Genomic DNA, 18,188 nt, shown 5'->3' with positions numbered 1-18,188 from the left:
TTCAAGAATATGTATGCACACCCACATTTATTGCAGAATTATTTATAATAGTCAAGATATGGAAGCAACCTAAGTGCCAATCGATATACGAATGTATAAAGAAGATGTGGACTGTGCGTGCATGCGCGCGCGCACACACACACACACCACACACACAGGAATATTTTTCAGCCATAAAAAAGCATCAAACCTTGCTATTTGTGACAACATGGATGGACCTAAAGAATATTATGCTACATGAAATAAGTAAGACAAAGACAAATGCCGTATGATTTTGCTTATGTGTGAAATCTTAAGAAAGAACAGAAAGGGGGTGCCTGAGTGGCTCAGTGGGTTAAAGCCTCTGCCTTCGGCTCAGGTCATGATCTCAGGGTCCTGGGATCGAGCCCTGCATCGGGCTCTATGCTCGGCGGGGAGCCTGCTTCCCTCTCTCTTTCTCTCTGCCTGCCTCTCTGCCTACTTGTGATCTCTTTTCTCTCTAAAAAATAAATGAAATCTTTAAAAAAAAATTATGCATGCACGGTTCAGTTTTTATAGGTAAGCAATAAAAGTTCAGAGATCTCTAGCCTAGAGAAACCAAATATATAAAACACTTTTACATAACATAATATAGTAAGAACAGAAGATTCTATGGAGGGGCTTCCCCAAAAGAGAAAGTCTGAAATTTCTTACTTCCTGACATACCCTGAGAAGAGATGAACAAGAACTAGACAACCAGAAAGCCCTGGGAGGAGCCTAAATAGAGAAGATCTAATAAGCATAGGCACGGAAGAGAAAAATTACAGCATTTATGAAGATCTATAAATCGGTTCATGTTGCTGAACACCAACCGTGAATCAAACAATGGTAATCAGTCAGGCTGGAAAGGTATATGGGAGGCAGCAGAGGCCCTTCTATGCCATATTAAGGAAGTCTAACTAAATACCCTTTACCTGTGGTTCTTACTCATGATTATCTGAAACACCACCAAAAATCATTTTTGTGGATGAATTACTTTATTAATTCAAACATGAGCAAATCTATGTGCTACACATTAATTATTTCTGTTGCTATATCAACAGAAAAAGATAAAAAAACTCAGTTAATTAGAACAGACAAATACACAAAGAGAGAAATAGATTAGTGGTTGCCAGGGCTTGAGGGAGGGGTAAATGGGGAATGACTGCAGACAGGTACAATGGTTTCTTTTTTACAATGACAAAAATGTTCTAAAATTAAGTAATAGTGATGGTTTGAAAACTCTGTGAGTACACTAAAAACGACTGAATTGTATACTTTAAAGGGTAAATTTTATGGTATGTAAATGGTATGTCAATAAAGCTATTATAGGAGAAGGACAGGCCACAAGATAGCAATCCATCTGCCACAGGTACATCAAAACAAGTCTAAAATGGAATTTATCTTCTTTATAAACTTTATTCTTTTCTTACATTAATAGTACTACCATCAACGTCGACATTTCAGCCAAAAATCTAGCAATCACCCTACATATCAAGTCTCTCCCACCTTAAAGTGTTCAAGTCCTAGAGATTCTAGTTCCTAACTTTTTAATTCTTTTTATAATAAAAGGGAAAAAATTACTCCAGAAGAAGTCCCTTTTTCACACTTTGCTACTGTTTTGGAAACAGACATGTGACAATAGGATGACTGAAGCTATAACATCTTGTAACCAAGATCAAGAAATTCACAATGCCACTGATATCACTAAGCTCTAGAATCCCTTTCCAAACTTAGTGTTATGTGGGAAGACTCTTACTTGAAAAGGAATGCTTCTTAACTAACACTACAGAAGAGCTGAATAAAAATGTGCAACAGAGAAATGTAGTAAAAACTGGAACACTGAAGAAACTTCTGGGATCCAGATACATATGTGAGAGTTAACACATTAGAGGGCAATAACAAAAACAAGAACTACCATTTGTCATCTATATATTATTCACCAATCTCTATGCAAAGTATTCCATAATCTTATACTTAGAGCAAACCTACAGGCAGGTATTATTAGCCCTATTCTATATGACTCAGACATGGTCAGATAGCTAATAAAGGACAACATGAGGGGTGCCTGGGTGGCTCAGTCAGTACACAGTCCAATTCTTGATCTGGCTCAGATCATGATCTCAGAATTGTGAGATCAGCCCTGGGTCAGCTCCATGCTGAGCACGGAGCTTGATTAAGATTTTCTTCCTCTCCCTTTGCCCCGTTCCCTCCCTTTTAAAAAAAAAAAAAAAAAAAAAAAAAAAGGCGGGGGACACTCCAAACCCCACATCAAATCTGTTTCAACACCTAAGATAGTTAAAACAATAATGAATGAAAATGGGTCCACCCAAAATGTACAAAATGAGATGGTAGCTAAAAATAATCTAGAAATATACATTTAAGAGGGAAGGACAAACTGCTCAACAAGAGGGGGGTGCCTGGGTGGCTCAGTGGGTTAAAGCCTCTGCCTTCGGCTCAGGTCATGATCTCAGGGTCCTGGGATCGAGTCCCGCATCGGGCTCTCTGCTCAGCGGGGAGCCTGCTTCTCTTTCTCTCTCTCTCTCTCTGCCTACTTGTGATCTCTGTCTGTTAAATAAATAAAATCTTAAAAACAAAACAAAACAAAAAAAAAACCCCTGCTCAACAAGAGGGATAAGGATGAGCAGTTGGGCAGATCAGATGTAAACAAAATGGCTCACCCAGCGGTTTTTACAAATAAAACTTAACTGAAACACACCACACTCATTCAACTATGTATTGTCTGTGACTGCTTTTGCACTACAATAGCAGCAAAACTGAATGGTTGTTAACATATAGCACAGAAAGCCAAAATTATTATCTGGCACTTTATAAAAAAAAAAAAAAGTTTTTCAACTCTTAAGAGAGATCACTCAGAAAACCCAAGAAAACATACCACTGAAGATGATTTTTTTCTTTTAAATTCTAAGAAGAAATAGTCAATTCATCAAAGAGATGTAAAAACACTGGTACCAAAAATGTCAATGGAATTTAGCAATTACAAGGTAACTAACTTATGAGCACCCTGCTTATGATAACTACAGTCTCCAACCTATAAACGTGTTGTAATCTAAAAATTATAAAGTCAGTCATTTCCCCCCCCCAAAAAAGAAAGAAAGATTGTGATTTTTCAACCATAAATCCATGAATTACTTTAAACAAAAACGGGCCAAACTTAGGCAAAGAACATTTCAAAGAGCAAGGAGTTTCAAACTCTGAACCTGTTTAGACATATCAACATTTTAAGCACTGTTTAGAATCCAAGGCTATGTGGACATCAGTTGTTTTGCATCACTCACTAGCTTTTTTTTAAACAGCTTATGGCAGGCACATTTCTGCTCATCAAAAAAAAAAAAAACATGTTATTTTGTAAATTTCCCAGTCCCCTTGCAGATAGGCAGGACCACATGGCTAACACTGTATAGTGGGTTGTAAGTTCTGTGTAACTGCCAGACTAAAGCACTGAGAGCTCATGCATAACCCTATGGACTCTCCCATTCCCTGCTGAAACAACTGTGGAAGCTTCATGCTGAGATGGAAAATGGACATAGTCTAGATTTCTGAGTTACCACATGGGCTTCCCTAGAGAGTTATAGCTGACACTGCATAATCAAGATGGCTTTTGTTGTGTAAAACTCCTGGGATTTGGGATTACTTATTCCAGTACTGGCTAAGCAGATCCAAAACTAGAGCTCTCCCAATGTCATGTCTATGTAGTTACAGTGCAGCTGGCCACATGCTATGGTCCAGAAATTTTTATTTGATCTGGTCCCATTATTCCAAGCTAACAAAACTCAATCTTAAAATTTCTGTTGTACTTCTTGGGAAGACAGGTTCTCTTCCTGCTGAAGCTAACCTGAGAAGATATAATCTTAGATCCACCATGTGGAAACAGACTGCTTGGGAATTAAACCAACAGAGAGGAAAGCAAAACAAGGAAAAAAGAATTCTTAACACTTTTCCTGAGTACCCAGATCCCTGACCTTTTCAGTCACATTAAACCAATCAATGCCTTCGTTTACTTAATCCAATCTGGGTTGGGTTTCTGACTCTTAGAATTATAACTACCAGAGGTTAACCACAGAAGTCATAACACAGCTTAAACATAACATAAAAACTATTAATTTAAACTCTAGCCTCAGGGAGGAAAAGCACATATATACAAGAGGGAAGAGGAAGAAGAAAATAATATTACTTTTACCTTTTTGTGCATGCAGGGTTAGTCCTAAGCATTTTTTTTTTTAAATCACTCTTGCCACTCTTAATTTTAAAAAGTCACCCATCTATAGGAAAATCTTCCCAAACCCCTAGTATCCAGAGGCCACAGAAACCATATACAGGCCACCTGACTCCATCCAAGGCAACCCTGACTAGAAAAACTGAAGTATGGTCCAAAATGTATTGCTTATATTCCATCAAATCAGAACTTTAATTCTTAAGAAAACATATATTTTGGAAGAAGACACAACAAATTATTATTTGTACTCACTTCCAGGAAGAAGGACTGGGAAGGGACTTATATTTAAATATGTTATAATGATCATACATTATTTTTGTAACTTTTAAAAAAAAATTAGTGATAAGGATATACAAAAAGAACGTATCCCTTCAAAGCAGCTGCTCATCTTTGGACCGTCTAAGAAAACAGTCTAAAGTGAGAAAAGATTCATAACAAGTGTGAATGGCTAATAGCTCCCACAAATCCCTGCATTGCATTTTCAACATAATATGCTTATTAGGTCAAAAAAATCTCAGAGTAGCTTGTCTTAAACATGTAAGTGCAAAGCATTCAGGTTACTCCTAAACTAAAGATCTGCTAGGCAATTCATTCTCAAGAAACCTGCCCTTACTGTCAGTTCCCCTAGATTATTCTTTTTCAGAACTTTCTCCTTTCTAACATGTCCAGAGATTCTCCAAGGAACCAATTATGATAGTTTATATGTAAGCAGTTTATATGCTTTTGAGTAGGGTGTTATAAATTAGGAGTTAATTAAAATACAAAATTTTGTACATATCCAATATATATCAGAGAAATTAAAATAAATGTTACAGGTCAACCCTCCCAGGTCCCTTCCCTCTTCAGGAGCTTTGAGCTTATACTCAATATAACCCTGCTTTCCTGCCTCCCCCAAATAAAATAAAATAAAAGTCATAGACAGACTGGTACATTGTTTTGATATATGTCTGTTTCACCCATGTTTTCTAACTACCTTAGGATCATGTACTCTGGATACAGAGGAATTAACATTGTTCATTGTTCCTTCAGTAGTCAGAGAACGCCTCTAAATTTAATGAGCATCTCCAAAAATCACAGTATTCCATATATATATATATATATATATATATATATATATAATTAATCCAAATTTAAATTGTTGATTTTAATCTTTTTTATCCATTCTAGTTTGTCGTGTGTTTATTTATTTTTTTGGTTTTAGGGAAAATTATAAAATATCTCAAATAATTTCTCAAAACTTTAATTCACTTTTATTAAAACCACGTATTACAGTTAAATGATGTAGTATAGGGTATCTCAGAGATTTTTAAAGGCTAAAAATCACGTCTATACATTTTCAATCAATTTCCACATGTGAGAAGCTGAGTTCTAATGCCTATTTAACAGGCGATCGATATCATATTTGTAACATGGGATACAAATCATACTATTTCTCCTGGCAGAATGGTAGTATGAGAGACCTGAGACTGATCAGCATCCTTCTTCTTAACTGCCCCTTCCCCACATCTGTTAACATCCTTAGGAGTTGCCAGATTAATACAAGTGGCCCTATTTGTGGATCTAAATTTAAGTGATCCAGAGACAGAAAACTAAATCTCACTGGGAGAAAGAGTTTTCTTCCTGGATTTTTTACGTCTTGGGACCGTTATGCCCGCGTTTTCGCATCTGAGAGACCACCAAGGAGCCAAACACCGATGCAATCACATGAGGGTTTATTCAGCAAGCTTAAGCTTAGGCCCAAGTATACCCGACACAGCAGAGTAGGGACTTGGACCCTGAGGTGACATGGTTAAGCTTGGGCCCAAGTATACCCGACGCAGCAGAGTAGGGACTTGGACCCCGAGTCAGATTACAGTCAGGGTTTTTAAAAGGCAGAGTAGGGGTAGACTCAGCAGTGGGGGAGAACAAAGGGGGTTATAGATGATTTAAGTCTCTAAGGAATTTTGGAAGCAAAGTCTCCAGGACCTTGAGGGGCTAGCTATTGTCTGGGGAAAAGGTTACTCATTACCAGTAATAAAAATCTTCTGTGAGACCCTTTAGATGTACATCAGTGGGTCATATGCTTGGGAATGATTGGTGACACTATCTTGGAGGTTTAGAGATAAAGTTTCACATTTCTCCCATCAAGTGTCCTTGTTAGTGAGATTTAGGTTAAGAAGAAATTTAACTTTATTTACATTTCCTTCTGCCTCAGCCTACTTCAGTTTTATGGTGGGGAGGGCAGACACTAGGGCTTAAGGAACTGAGTTATTTGTCTCTTGAAATTGGGCTATTGAGAAGATAGCTTCTTTGTTGTAAATCACTAGGACATTTGTAAACCAAGGGAGACTCCTGTCTTGCAGGGTTGTGATCTCTGCAAGTTAACTATTTGTTTTTCTTTTAGGGCAGCCAGGGGTGGCTGAGGAATGTCACACATACTACCAAGGGGAGGGGAGCGGGTGGAGAGGGGGTGCAAGGTACCAGCTTTTGCTTTGCCAAAGATGGCTATACTTATGTCAGGGCTAGACTCAAGGTGGGTAGAGCCTTGTTTTTCTTGGCCTCCACAGGGACCTGATACAGCTTTGAGGCCAGTAAGAATTTAGTATCTAGGACATAAAACTTAACCTGTTGGTGACTGCATTTCCTACTTTACAGAGAAATCCAGTCTGCACCCAAAGAATAGAAGGCAACCCACCAACAGATGCATTCCCCAACCCAAAAAAATTTTATTTATTTAAAAAAGAAAAAACAATGGGCTCTGGATGTGTTCCAGTACTGACTCTTTTTTCCCGTGACCTAGCTGCACCCCAGGCCTTCAATTAAAAAGTAAAATAAAAGATATCAACAAATAAATCAACAAATCTCTTTTGTCAATAAATTTCTCATTATACTTATCATTCAAACTGGGTTTTCTATCACTTACAGCCACAAATCTTTTCTCATATAGTGTAAAATTAAACAGAAAAGATACCCATGTACAGAAGAATAAAGTCGAATAACCTTACCTTCCACCACATACAAAGACTAACTCAAAGTAGATCAAAGACCTAAACATAAAGAGGTAACACTACAAAACTCTTAAGATAGGAGGAAAGTTTCATGACACTGGATTTGGCAATGATTTCTTAGATATGACACCCAAAGCACACGCAATGAAAGAAAAAGTGAAGGAGACATCAAAATATAAAACTTGTGCATCCAAGGTTACAATCAACGAATGAAGAGATAATGAACCAATGGGAATGGGACAAAGAATGTACAACCCATGTATCTGGTAAGGAGTTAAAATCTAGAAAATATATTCAAACACCTAAAATTTGGTCACAATAAAACCAAGAAATTTGATTTAAAAATTGGACAAAGAAAAAAAAATTGGACAAAGAACTTAAGTTTCTTCAAAGATACACAAATGGGCCTCAAAAATATGAAAACATACTCAGTATCACTAATCATTACAGAAATGCAACTCAGAACCACAATGAGATCTCTTACAACCATTAAGAGGGCTGCTATCAAAAACAAACAAACAAAAGGAGCCAGGGAGGCTTAGTTGGTTAAGCACTTGATGCTTGATTTCAGCAGCTCTGATTTTGATCTCAGGGGTCGTGAGTTCAAGCCCCACACTGGTCTTGATGTTAGGTGAGGAGACCACTTAAAAAACAAAACAAAAACACAAAAACTACAAGTGTTGGCAAAAGGTGAAGAAATTGGAACCTTGGGCACTGCTACTGGGAATGTAAAACAGTTCACAGCCACTAAGGAAAAGAGTATGATGGTTCTTTAAAAAATTAAACACAGATTTACTATATGATCCAGCAATTCCTATTCTACGTATACACTCAAAAGAATTGAGAGCAGGAACTCAAACAAGTATTTGTATACACACGTTCATAGCATCACTATTCATAACAGCCAAAAGGTAGACCCAAATGCCCATTAACAGATAAACAAAATGTGGTACATGCGTACAATAGGATAATATTTAGCCTTAAAAAGGAAGGAAATTCTAAACATGTTCCAACATGTATAAGCCTTAAATTATGCTAAGTGAAACTAGCCAGCTGCAAAAAAAGAAATACTCTATTTTACTTACAAGGTACCTGGAGTAGTCAAATTCACAGAAACAAAGTAGAACTAGAAGGGCTGAGAGAAGGAGAAAATGGGGAGTTTTTAACAGGTATACAATTTTAGTTTTTTTAAGATGAGTAAGTTCTGGAGATTGGTTGCTTCGTGTTATAAATATAGTTACGGAACCTCAAATGTACACTTAAAATGACTAAGATGGGTAACTGCTGTTTCCCTTCTAAATATTAGATTCTTTTTTTTTTTTAAAGATTTATTATTTATTCAACAGATCACAAGTAGGCAGAGAGGCAGGCAGAGGGAGAGGAGGAAGCAGGCTTCCCGATGAGCAGAGAGCCCAATGTGGGGCTCGATCCCAGGACCCTGGGATCATGACCTGAGCCGAAGGCAGAGGCTTTAACCCACTGAGCCACCCAGGCGCCCCTAAATATTAGATTCTTAAATGACAACTATATGACATCTTCAAAGACCAGATTCAAATAAGGAGGAATATCTGTCTGGTTTACCTATGTTTTATACATACAGGATAACAAACATTTTACCTCATTTTAATCACTGCTACATAATTCAAATGGTACAAAAAATAATTTGGAAATTAAACTACTCAAGGCATTATCAAAGAGCTGAGAGATTAATGAAGGGATCTACACAACCAACACCATTAACAATCAAGTTATTTTTGTAGTTGTTTGAACAATAATGAGGTCTTCAAATTCTTTTCAATGGAAAGTTTACTATTAAAATATTTAATATGACTGATTTGAACTTTCTTTCCGAAGAGCTTTGTGTTTTACTTGTTAGGTTCTGCTTCATTGTTTAATCAGAAAAAAAAAAGTCTGAAACATTTTAATAGAATAATCAGGAACAGGGTTTGCGGTTCTCATTAAGGTGATGAGCCTGAGTTTCTTTACTAGTTAAATGAATCGTTCCACATTGTGACTCATTTCCAACACTTTGCTATAGGGAAAATACTTTACAGGTCTTAAAAATACAATGGTAACAAATATCATCAAACTCTTGTGAAGATTAAAAAAAGACAGAAGCATATATAAACTGAAACGGACCCTCAAACAATCCAGTCATTAAAAATAGAGGTTAGTAATTTGTTATGATAATTAACTTAGGAGGGCTAAGGGCAGGCAGCAGCATTTTAGGTGTAACAGCATGAAATGAGATATAAATAGAGCTCTATGGCTCACAAAAAGTACAAAGAAGGATAGGAGAAGAATGTCAATGATCAAAAAACAAACTATCAAAAAGCTAAAATATGCTAATGATAACTACATGAAGTCCAATCCAAACATATCAAGAAAATATAGTAACGTGACATTAAAGAAAAGGCTCTCCAGCTGTCATGGTGTTTGCTCTCTAAGTCATCAGGAGAAAAGAGATGAGAGTTAAGAATCAGAGAGAACTAAAGTAACATTATGCTATCCCTCACACCAATTTATAACAGGTTATAGGAACAATAAAAGTAAAAAGTATTATTTATCTTAAATTCTCATAATTAAAAAAACACTTTTTGCATGAAATTTAAAAACACCCATAAGTATTCTTTTCTTTAAAGATTTCTATTTATGCGGGCACCTGCGTGGCTCAGCGGGTTAAAGCCTCTGCCTTCAGCCCAGGTCATGATCCCAGGACCCTGGGATCGAGCCCCGCATCGGGCTCTCTGCTCAGTGCAGAGCCTGCTTCTCTCTCTCTCTCTCTCTCTCTCTCTGCCTGCCTCTCTGCTACTTGTGTTCTCCGTTAAATAAATAAATAAAATCTTAAAAAAAAAAAAAAAAAGATTTCTATTTATGGGAGAGAGAAGGAGAGAGCAAGAGAAAAGCACAATCAGGGAGAGGGACAGGAAGAGAGGGAGAAGCAGCCTCCCTGGTAAACAGGGAGCCCAGCAGATGAGGGGCTCAATACCAGGACCCTTAACTGACTGAGCCACCCAGGTGCCCTCAAAAGTATTCTTAACATCTCAAGAAGGAAATGAAAATAAACAGGGCTTCTTGAAAGGTTTTTTTTTTTCCCTTAAAAAAATTCTCTTAAAAGGAAGAAGGACTTCTAAGGTGTTAACCTTTTTTTCCAACCTATTCTTATCTTTATGGAAAACATACAACTAGATCTAAATTTATGAAGTGCATAATTTAACTTACATTTTAATCAAATTTCTGTTACCTGTAACATTATAAATAGATGTGTTAGTTGTAAAGACTATGTTATATAGTTTTTAAATAATTTATTATACTCTCTAGTAAAATAGATCCAAAGATCTGTCAGTGATACTAGGCACTGGTGATAGGAAAAAAAAATCCTCAACAGAGAATTATTCATTCTCCCTCTGCTGAAGCAGCATGACATACTATCAAGAGCCCAGACTTAGCAGCTAGTCTGAATCCAGCTAACTTTCTTCACCTCTCTGTAACTCAAGTTTCCTAAGCTTTAAAATAATACTGACATCTCTCTGGGTTTTTATGAAAACAAAACATATTAGTATGTGTAAAAGCACTAGAACAGCGCTGACACATTAAACGCTACATAAGTGTTCAGTAAATACAGAAAAAAGTGCTTGCTCTGTGCCAGGCACTACTCTAGAAGCAGTACAAAGAACAAACAAAAATCTCTTTTCTTTGCAAAGTTTACATTTATTTTTTTAAATACCTTATTTACTTATTTGAGAGAGAGAGGATTGGCAGGAGGGAGCAGAAGAGGGAGGAGGAGAATTAAGGTGCCTGCGGAGTAGGGAGTCTGAGGCTTGGCTGGATCCCAGGACCTCAGGATCATGACCTGAGTCAAAGGCAGACACTTAACCAACTGAGTCACCCAGGCGCCCTGGGAAGTTTACATTTAAGAAGTAGGTGATGATACTTTAGAATTAAGAAGCATAATTATTTAGCCAATAAATCATCCAATACAGACACTGAGATATATGTATTCAGGAAAGCTCAGTGATTACTGGAGATCAATAGAAATGAAAGAATTTCCACAGGCTCTAATTCTATGAAGAAAGTTCATCTAAACCCCCAAAATATGGGGAATAGTTCTTCCTGCCTCTATCCAAATGGCACTGTTAGGGTTTACTACGCAGTTGATCAAAAACTCAGAAGTGACCACATCAGAAGAGAGTTAAACAACAGCTAACCAAAGAATAAAAGTAATCTCCACTTTAGGTGCACCTGGGTGGCTCAGTCTGTTAAGGGTGGATTCTTGGTTTTTGACGCAGGTCATGATGACACAGGGTCATGAGACTGAGACCCACTAGGGCTCGGTGCTCAGCGGGGAATCTACTTGAGAGTCTCTCTCCATCCACCTCTCCCCATGCCCCTCCCTCACACATGTTCTCTCTAAAATAAATAAATTAAAAATAATAAAGTAGGGGTGCCTGGGTGGCTCACAGTGGGTTAAGTCTCTGCCTTTGTCTCAGGCCATGGACTCCAGGGTCCTGGAATCAAACCCCACATTGGGCTCTCTGCCTGCTTTCCCCTCTCCCTCTGACTGCCTCCCTGCTTACTTGAGATCTCTATCTCTGTGCAAATAAATTAAAATAATAATAATAATAATAATAATTAAAGTAATCTCAGGGCACCAGGGTGGCTCCATGGGTTAAGTGTGTGCATTCAGCTCGGGTCATGATGCCAGGGTCCTGGGATGGAGCCCTATGTGGGGCTCAATGTTCGGTGGGGAGCATGCTGCTGTTTCTTCCTCTGCCTGCCACTCCCCCTACTTGTGCTCTCTCACATGTGCTCTCTCTCAAATAAATAAATAAATAAATAAATTTATTATTATTTTTTTTAAAGATAGAGTAATCTCCACTTTCACCAAATAAATACTAAGATGAGCTCTCTGGGTTCTTGAGAGACTAAACAAAGTGAGAAAGAAATAGAAAATTCTGATAAAGAGGCATGAGAAAGTAAAGACTAAATAGAAAATAAAAACCAGTTTTATTTGGATTATTTAGTATCTAAGTCTACCCTAAATACTTGGGACAGCTCTTAGTAGAACAACCTCATCACAATGATGTACATGACAAAAACTCTAGAATGGACAGACAGCACTTCGTACAAGGTTCAGCATATGACCAGAGATCCTAATTTCTTTTTTTAATTTTTATTTTATTTTATTTATTTATTTGACAGAGAGAGATAACACACAAGCAGGCAGAGCAGTAGAGGGGTAGGGAGAAGCAGACTCTCTATGGAGCAGGGAGCCCAACACAGGGCTCAATCCCAGAACCCTGGGATCATGACCCCAGCCGAAGGCAGCTGCTTAACCAACTGAGCCACCCAGGTGCCCCCAGAGAACCTAATTTCTAAACTAAACTGAAATACAGACCATTTCACTATTTATTCATTCAAATTATAATCACCGAGCTCTCAAAGTACCAGCTATGCTGGCCAGAGTTGGCATTGGTACAGAACATAACATCAAAAGGAATCTGTAGATTTCTGTTCTAGTTAAAATAAAAGTAGCTTTAAGTTCTGTCGTCCAATCTATTTCTCTTCTGGTATACCACACTGCCCCATTTGAACCAAAAAGGAATGGTCTGGGGTGGAAGTAGGAGAATATAATTTCATAGAGCAATCTCTATGATGGAACTTAGTATTGTAATTTTAATCTTTACTAGAAAAAAATAAAATGGAGCACCTGGTTGGCACAGCCAGTTAAGCATCCAACTCTTGGTTTCAGCTCAGGTCATGATCTCAGGGTCCTGGGATCAAGCCTTGCATCAGGCTTCATGCTCAGTGTGCCCCTGCCCCCCATGCTCGTACCCTCCCACTCACTCACTCTCTCAAAAAAAATAAATCTTAAAAAATAAATAATATAAAATGATACATACCTATCACATCAGCTTCTTTTACTAAACAAATTTTAATCTCTGCCATACAAATAGTGTAAGTTTATTAAAAGAATGACCAACTTCAGCTTTTTATGCCCTGCAAACCAAAAAGCATCTTACAAGTATTCCAAATTCATCATATATCATCAATTAAAATGAATGGTTTGATTATCTCTGTCTCCATGAGTGGATAGATGCTTTATTTTCTATTTATTACTATCCTCAAACCACTACCAAAATCAATCAATACCAAAAATCAAAATAAAGTTAAACCAGAACCATCAAAACCGACAAAAGGGAGAAAGAAAATAAACAGAAGGTACTTAAGACTGACAAATTTTAATCTTACAACATACCTAAAATGTAAAGGTACAACAATCTGAATATAGTTATTTAGGAGGAAAAAAAGGCTGCCGCACTATGAAAAATACTGTCTTCTGTAGTAGCAAAACAGGAGGGAGTTAACCAAAAGAATTTTTCCCATTAAAGAAGAGGAAATAAACAAGGCAAACTTCTTCCTTTTGAACAAACAGATACTATAAAGAGCAGCTGATAATTCAATCATTTACTAAGTATTCAGCCAAAGGAGCAAATCTCAATGTAGAAGGAGAGAAGGGAGTAGTGGTCTCAAGTTACACGTGCCTCCTCCCACTTCTTCCTTACTGGAATTCCTTAGCACCTTCCAATAATCCTCCTGTATTGAAAATCACTACCCTGGAGAGGCACTGTTAAAATGGAAATGTGCCAAATTTCTTTAGTATGTGGAGACAGAAGAAAGATGCAAATCACTGATCTACACATCTATACATAATAAAGCCTACTTTCTCACTATAAAATTTTATTTTCCATATCATGTAATTGTGGGTTCTAGCCACCCTTGCTTCAATGAAGTGGTGTTCAAATCAATTTTGACACGTGAAAATTACAATGGTTATTTTCATTTTCAGTCACATAACAGAAAGGCAAAGAAATCTGCAATTAGTCCTATTACTCTAGTTCAACCTTGGCCTTCCCTGAAACCCTTGAATCCAGAGATTCCAGATTGCTGAAGTTTACTTTATAAATTACCAATTTTTATTTAAGCATTTGTGACAAAATTTTCTTTTGAATGTATCTTCTTAGCTTAAGAACAAGTGTTTTAAACTATAAAAATAATATATAATCATTGAAAAGCCTTCAGTAATTCAAAAGTCTAAGTAATAAGTGATTTAAGTTCCTTCCCTTAAATCCCACTCCCATTCCCCAGGGATAACCACTGTATAACAATGTGGGGTATATTCTAGATCTCTTCACAATACATACAATTTTTATATATTACTGTATAAACAAACTTGAGTGAACAAGGAGATCTTGCTGTACATTCAGTTCTACAAAACTTGCTTTTTACACTGACGGACTGAATAGCCTTTTAAGTTTATCCTGCTACACACAATTTGTTTAAACTGCATATTTCATAGTATTTTTCATCATTCCCTTACTGACAAGGTACTTTTTGATATTGGAAATACTGTTTTCATTCTTTTTTATAATATATTAAATTTTTCCTTTATTGCCACTTCATACCGCCATCACGGCATTGTCTCTATTTCTTCTCACTTCCACTGAAAAACTTGGAAACTTGAGGCACTTCGGTGGCACAGTTGGTTAAGGGACAACTCTTCGTTTCGGCTCAGGCCCTGATCTCAGGGTTGTGAGAGCGAGTCCTGTGTTGCGCTCCACACTTTGTGTAGAGTCGGCTTGAGATTCTCTCTCCCTCTGCCCCTCAAGCATCATTTTTATTAAGTTCTAGCAAAAACTGTCAAATTGTAGTCTAACAATGATTTTCCACTTGAACAAAATCTTAAGATAAATTCCATCTGCTTTAAGGCTAAAATTTTCCCTTTAAAATTATTATCTTCTAACACCTACTCCAACATCACTTTCATCAGTAATATATATCTAATTTTTGTTAGAAACAGAGCTCAACACACTTGATTTCCAAGGTATAGAAACTCTGAAGATCTGAGAAACTGAAGAAATCTTCAATGCTTCTGAAAGATTACTAAAGCAAAAAGTTACAGGGAAAAATTATATTACTCAGGTATTTCTTTTTCTTAGCATTTTGCTTCCTGATTTTAGGATTTTAAAATGCTTCTGGAATGATGTCTATTCATGATCTAGCTAGCCAATATATCTTGTGGTACTAGCAATGATTCAATTAAATTGATGATTTAAAAGATCAGTTACTTAATTCAATCAAATTCTGACCCAAAAAGCGCCACAGAATTTACATTTATCTAATACTCAACTACTTAAAAATGTAATTTCATTTCTGAAAACTGAAAAATCTTTAACTTACCTCAATTGTTTTGCGTAGTTCTGTTCAATTTCTATCCTCTCTTTAACAAATTTGGCATATCTTTCCAGGAAGTCAATTCCCCATTGTGTATGCTTGTCTAAGCTGTCGAACTGATCCTAGAAAAGAAGGTGAAAACACACTGAAAAGTCTACAATTGTATCCACAAATATTTTAATCAGCTTCTGATATTTATTCAGAAAAGCAATGAGGTCTAAAAGGGAAAAAACCTAGGCTCTTCTGTTCTCTACCGACCTCTTTATTTTATTTTTTAAGATTTTATTTATTTATTAGACAGACAGAGATCACAAGTAGTCAGAGAGGCAGGCAGAGAGAGAGGGGGAAGCAGGCTCCCCGCTGAGCAGAGAGCCCAATGCGGGACTCGATCCCAGGACCCTGGAATCATGACCTGAGCGGAACGCAGAGGCTTTAACCTACTGAGCCACCCAGGTGCCCACACCTCTTTATTTTAGATCTACAGAGAAATAGGTTATAAATGCTAAACTTCTTAGCATAATTCACACAACTTTATGTCTAAATGCTTTTACCTACGTGGTTTCCCCTGGATGCAACACCCTCCTTGGTCACCTCTTTAAATATTTACTGTTTCTTACTCCTCCTTTGAGATTTAGTTCAGGCACTATGGCTTCCAGAAAATGATCCAAAATTCTCAGACTGGCTGTGTTGGTCTTTCTCTGGGTCCCCAAGACTCCCAAAGGTTACAATCTTTTCCTTAGGTTCTTATTTAAATTCCAAATAATTAACACACAGTATAATTACTAGTTTCAGATATACAATAACTCAGCACTCCCATACATCACTCAATGCTCATCACAGTAAGTGCGCTCCTAAATCCCCGTATCACCTATTCCACCAACCCCCCACTCACCTCACTTCCAGTAACCATCACTTTGTTCTCTACGATTAAGGGTCCAGTTTCTAGGTTTGCCTTTCTCTCTCTCCCCGCCTCCTTTTTCACCTTTGCTTGTTTTGTTTCTTAAATTCTACATGAGTGAAATCATATGGTATCTATCCTTCTCTGATTGACTTGTTTCACTCAGAATACTGTCTCCATCCATGTTGCTGCAAATGGCAAGATTTCGGTTTTTATGGCTTTTTTGTGTATGTGTACACACACACACACATACCCACATCTTCTTTACCCATTTATCAAAGGACACTTGGGCTGTTTCCATAATCTGGCCACTGTAGATAATGCTGCTATAAACATCAGATTTCATGTATCCTTTTGAATTAGTATTTTTGTATTCTTTGGGTGTAATTGGTGGATCACAGGATAGCTCTATTTTTAACTTTTTGAGGAACCTCCATACTGTTTTCCACAGTGGCTGCACCAGTTTAAATTCCCACAAACATTACAAGAGGGTTCTGGGTTCCCTTTTTGCCACATGCTCGCCAACACCTATTGCTTCTTGTGTTGTTGATTTTAGCCATTCTGACAGATGTGAGGGGATAACCATAGTTTTGATTTGCATTTCCCTGATGATCACCGATTTTAAGCATCTCTTCATGTGTCTGTTAACCATTTGTAGTTCTTCTTCTACATCTTCTGCCCATTTTTCATTGGATTATTCATTTCCAAGGCACTGAGATTTGTAAGTTCTTCATATATTTTGTATACTAACCATTTATATGGGATAGGTCATTTACAAATATCTTTTCCCATTCAGTAGGTTGCATTTTAGTTTTGTTGGTTGTTTCCTTCGCTGTGCAGAAGTTTAAAAAATTACTATCTTATTTACTTGCCATACTCTGTTGAGGGTAGAAACCACGTATCATTCAACTCTGAACTCCTAAAGGCACTAGAGGCCTGGCACTGTAGCAGGTACCCAATGAAGCTACATAAAATAAAATATACTGAGGTTCAGATTCTGGGCTCTGCATTTACCAGATGTGGCAATTCGCCATGGTTCTCTGAACTTTGTCCATCTTAAAATGGGAGTCCCATGACACACCTCAATAGGGTTATGATGATGTTTTTAAGTGTTCTACAATGCAGTAAACATGAAACTAATATATCACAAAGTATCACTGTCCTGCAAAACTCTTTCAATCCTCAAGATACTCCTTTCTACCTGCTGCTTAAGAAACCATCACTTCCTAGCCTTCAAGAATAATCTCCAGATTGACTAATAACTTGGTGCTTTCTTCCTCTCCCATATCAAAAGTCTATAATGTTGATAAATGTTCAAAAATCATCATTCTCTATTATCTCTAACTATTCTTCTTTTTCTAAATCACCTATGGTTTAACAGGATTCATTATTTACAAATAAATCATCTCCAAGTCTTTTTGCTTTTTATCCCTTTCCCTACCTTCAATCATTTTACAATTCTACTTGTAAAGGTAAATTCTACCTAAATAGCACAGATAGAATTCATCTGGCTACCACAGTTTGGTATTACTACTCCCAATTCGACTCTTTCACAAAAGTTTTTCATTATCACTTGGCTTCCAAAGTAGACTTGAAAACAGCAAGAAAATACACTGCCCAGTGAACTTAACTGGAATATTATTAAGATTTCCTATTATAAATTAAATTCCCTCTCAAACTGAAAAACTCTCAAAGAACTTTCCCCCAGAAAGGAAAAGTGGGAAGCTAAAGCTCAGACTCTCTCTCTCTCCCCGCTCCCTGACAAATAAATAAATAAATAAATGAAGAAAATAAAATCTCTCTCTCTCTCCCCCTGACAAATAAATAAATAAAT

At 37.1% G+C, this 18,188-nt stretch overlaps 1 protein-coding gene across 4 annotated transcripts in view; it reads right to left on the bottom strand.

The window, feature by feature from the left end:
• FNBP1L (formin binding protein 1 like) overlaps positions 1-18,188 on the bottom strand; it is a 100,723-nt gene that overhangs the window by 44,077 nt on the left and 38,458 nt on the right. For 3 of the 4 annotated variants that reach the window (XM_059134879.1, XM_059134876.1, XM_059134877.1), the window contains exon 2: positions 15,463-15,578. In XM_059134879.1, the coding sequence (XP_058990862.1) occupies positions 15,463-15,578 (116 nt within the window). Of the gene's footprint in view, positions 1-15,462; positions 15,580-18,188 lie in introns of those variants that run through there. The other variant, XM_059134878.1, reaches the window with a different exon arrangement.

Source organism: Mustela lutreola, chromosome 10 (assembly GCF_030435805.1).
Source record: "Mustela lutreola isolate mMusLut2 chromosome 10, mMusLut2.pri, whole genome shotgun sequence".
NCBI lineage: Eukaryota > Metazoa > Chordata > Mammalia > Carnivora > Mustelidae > Mustela > Mustela lutreola.
Note: the sequence above shows the minus strand (reverse complement) of the source record. Positions and strands in the feature narration are given on the sequence as shown.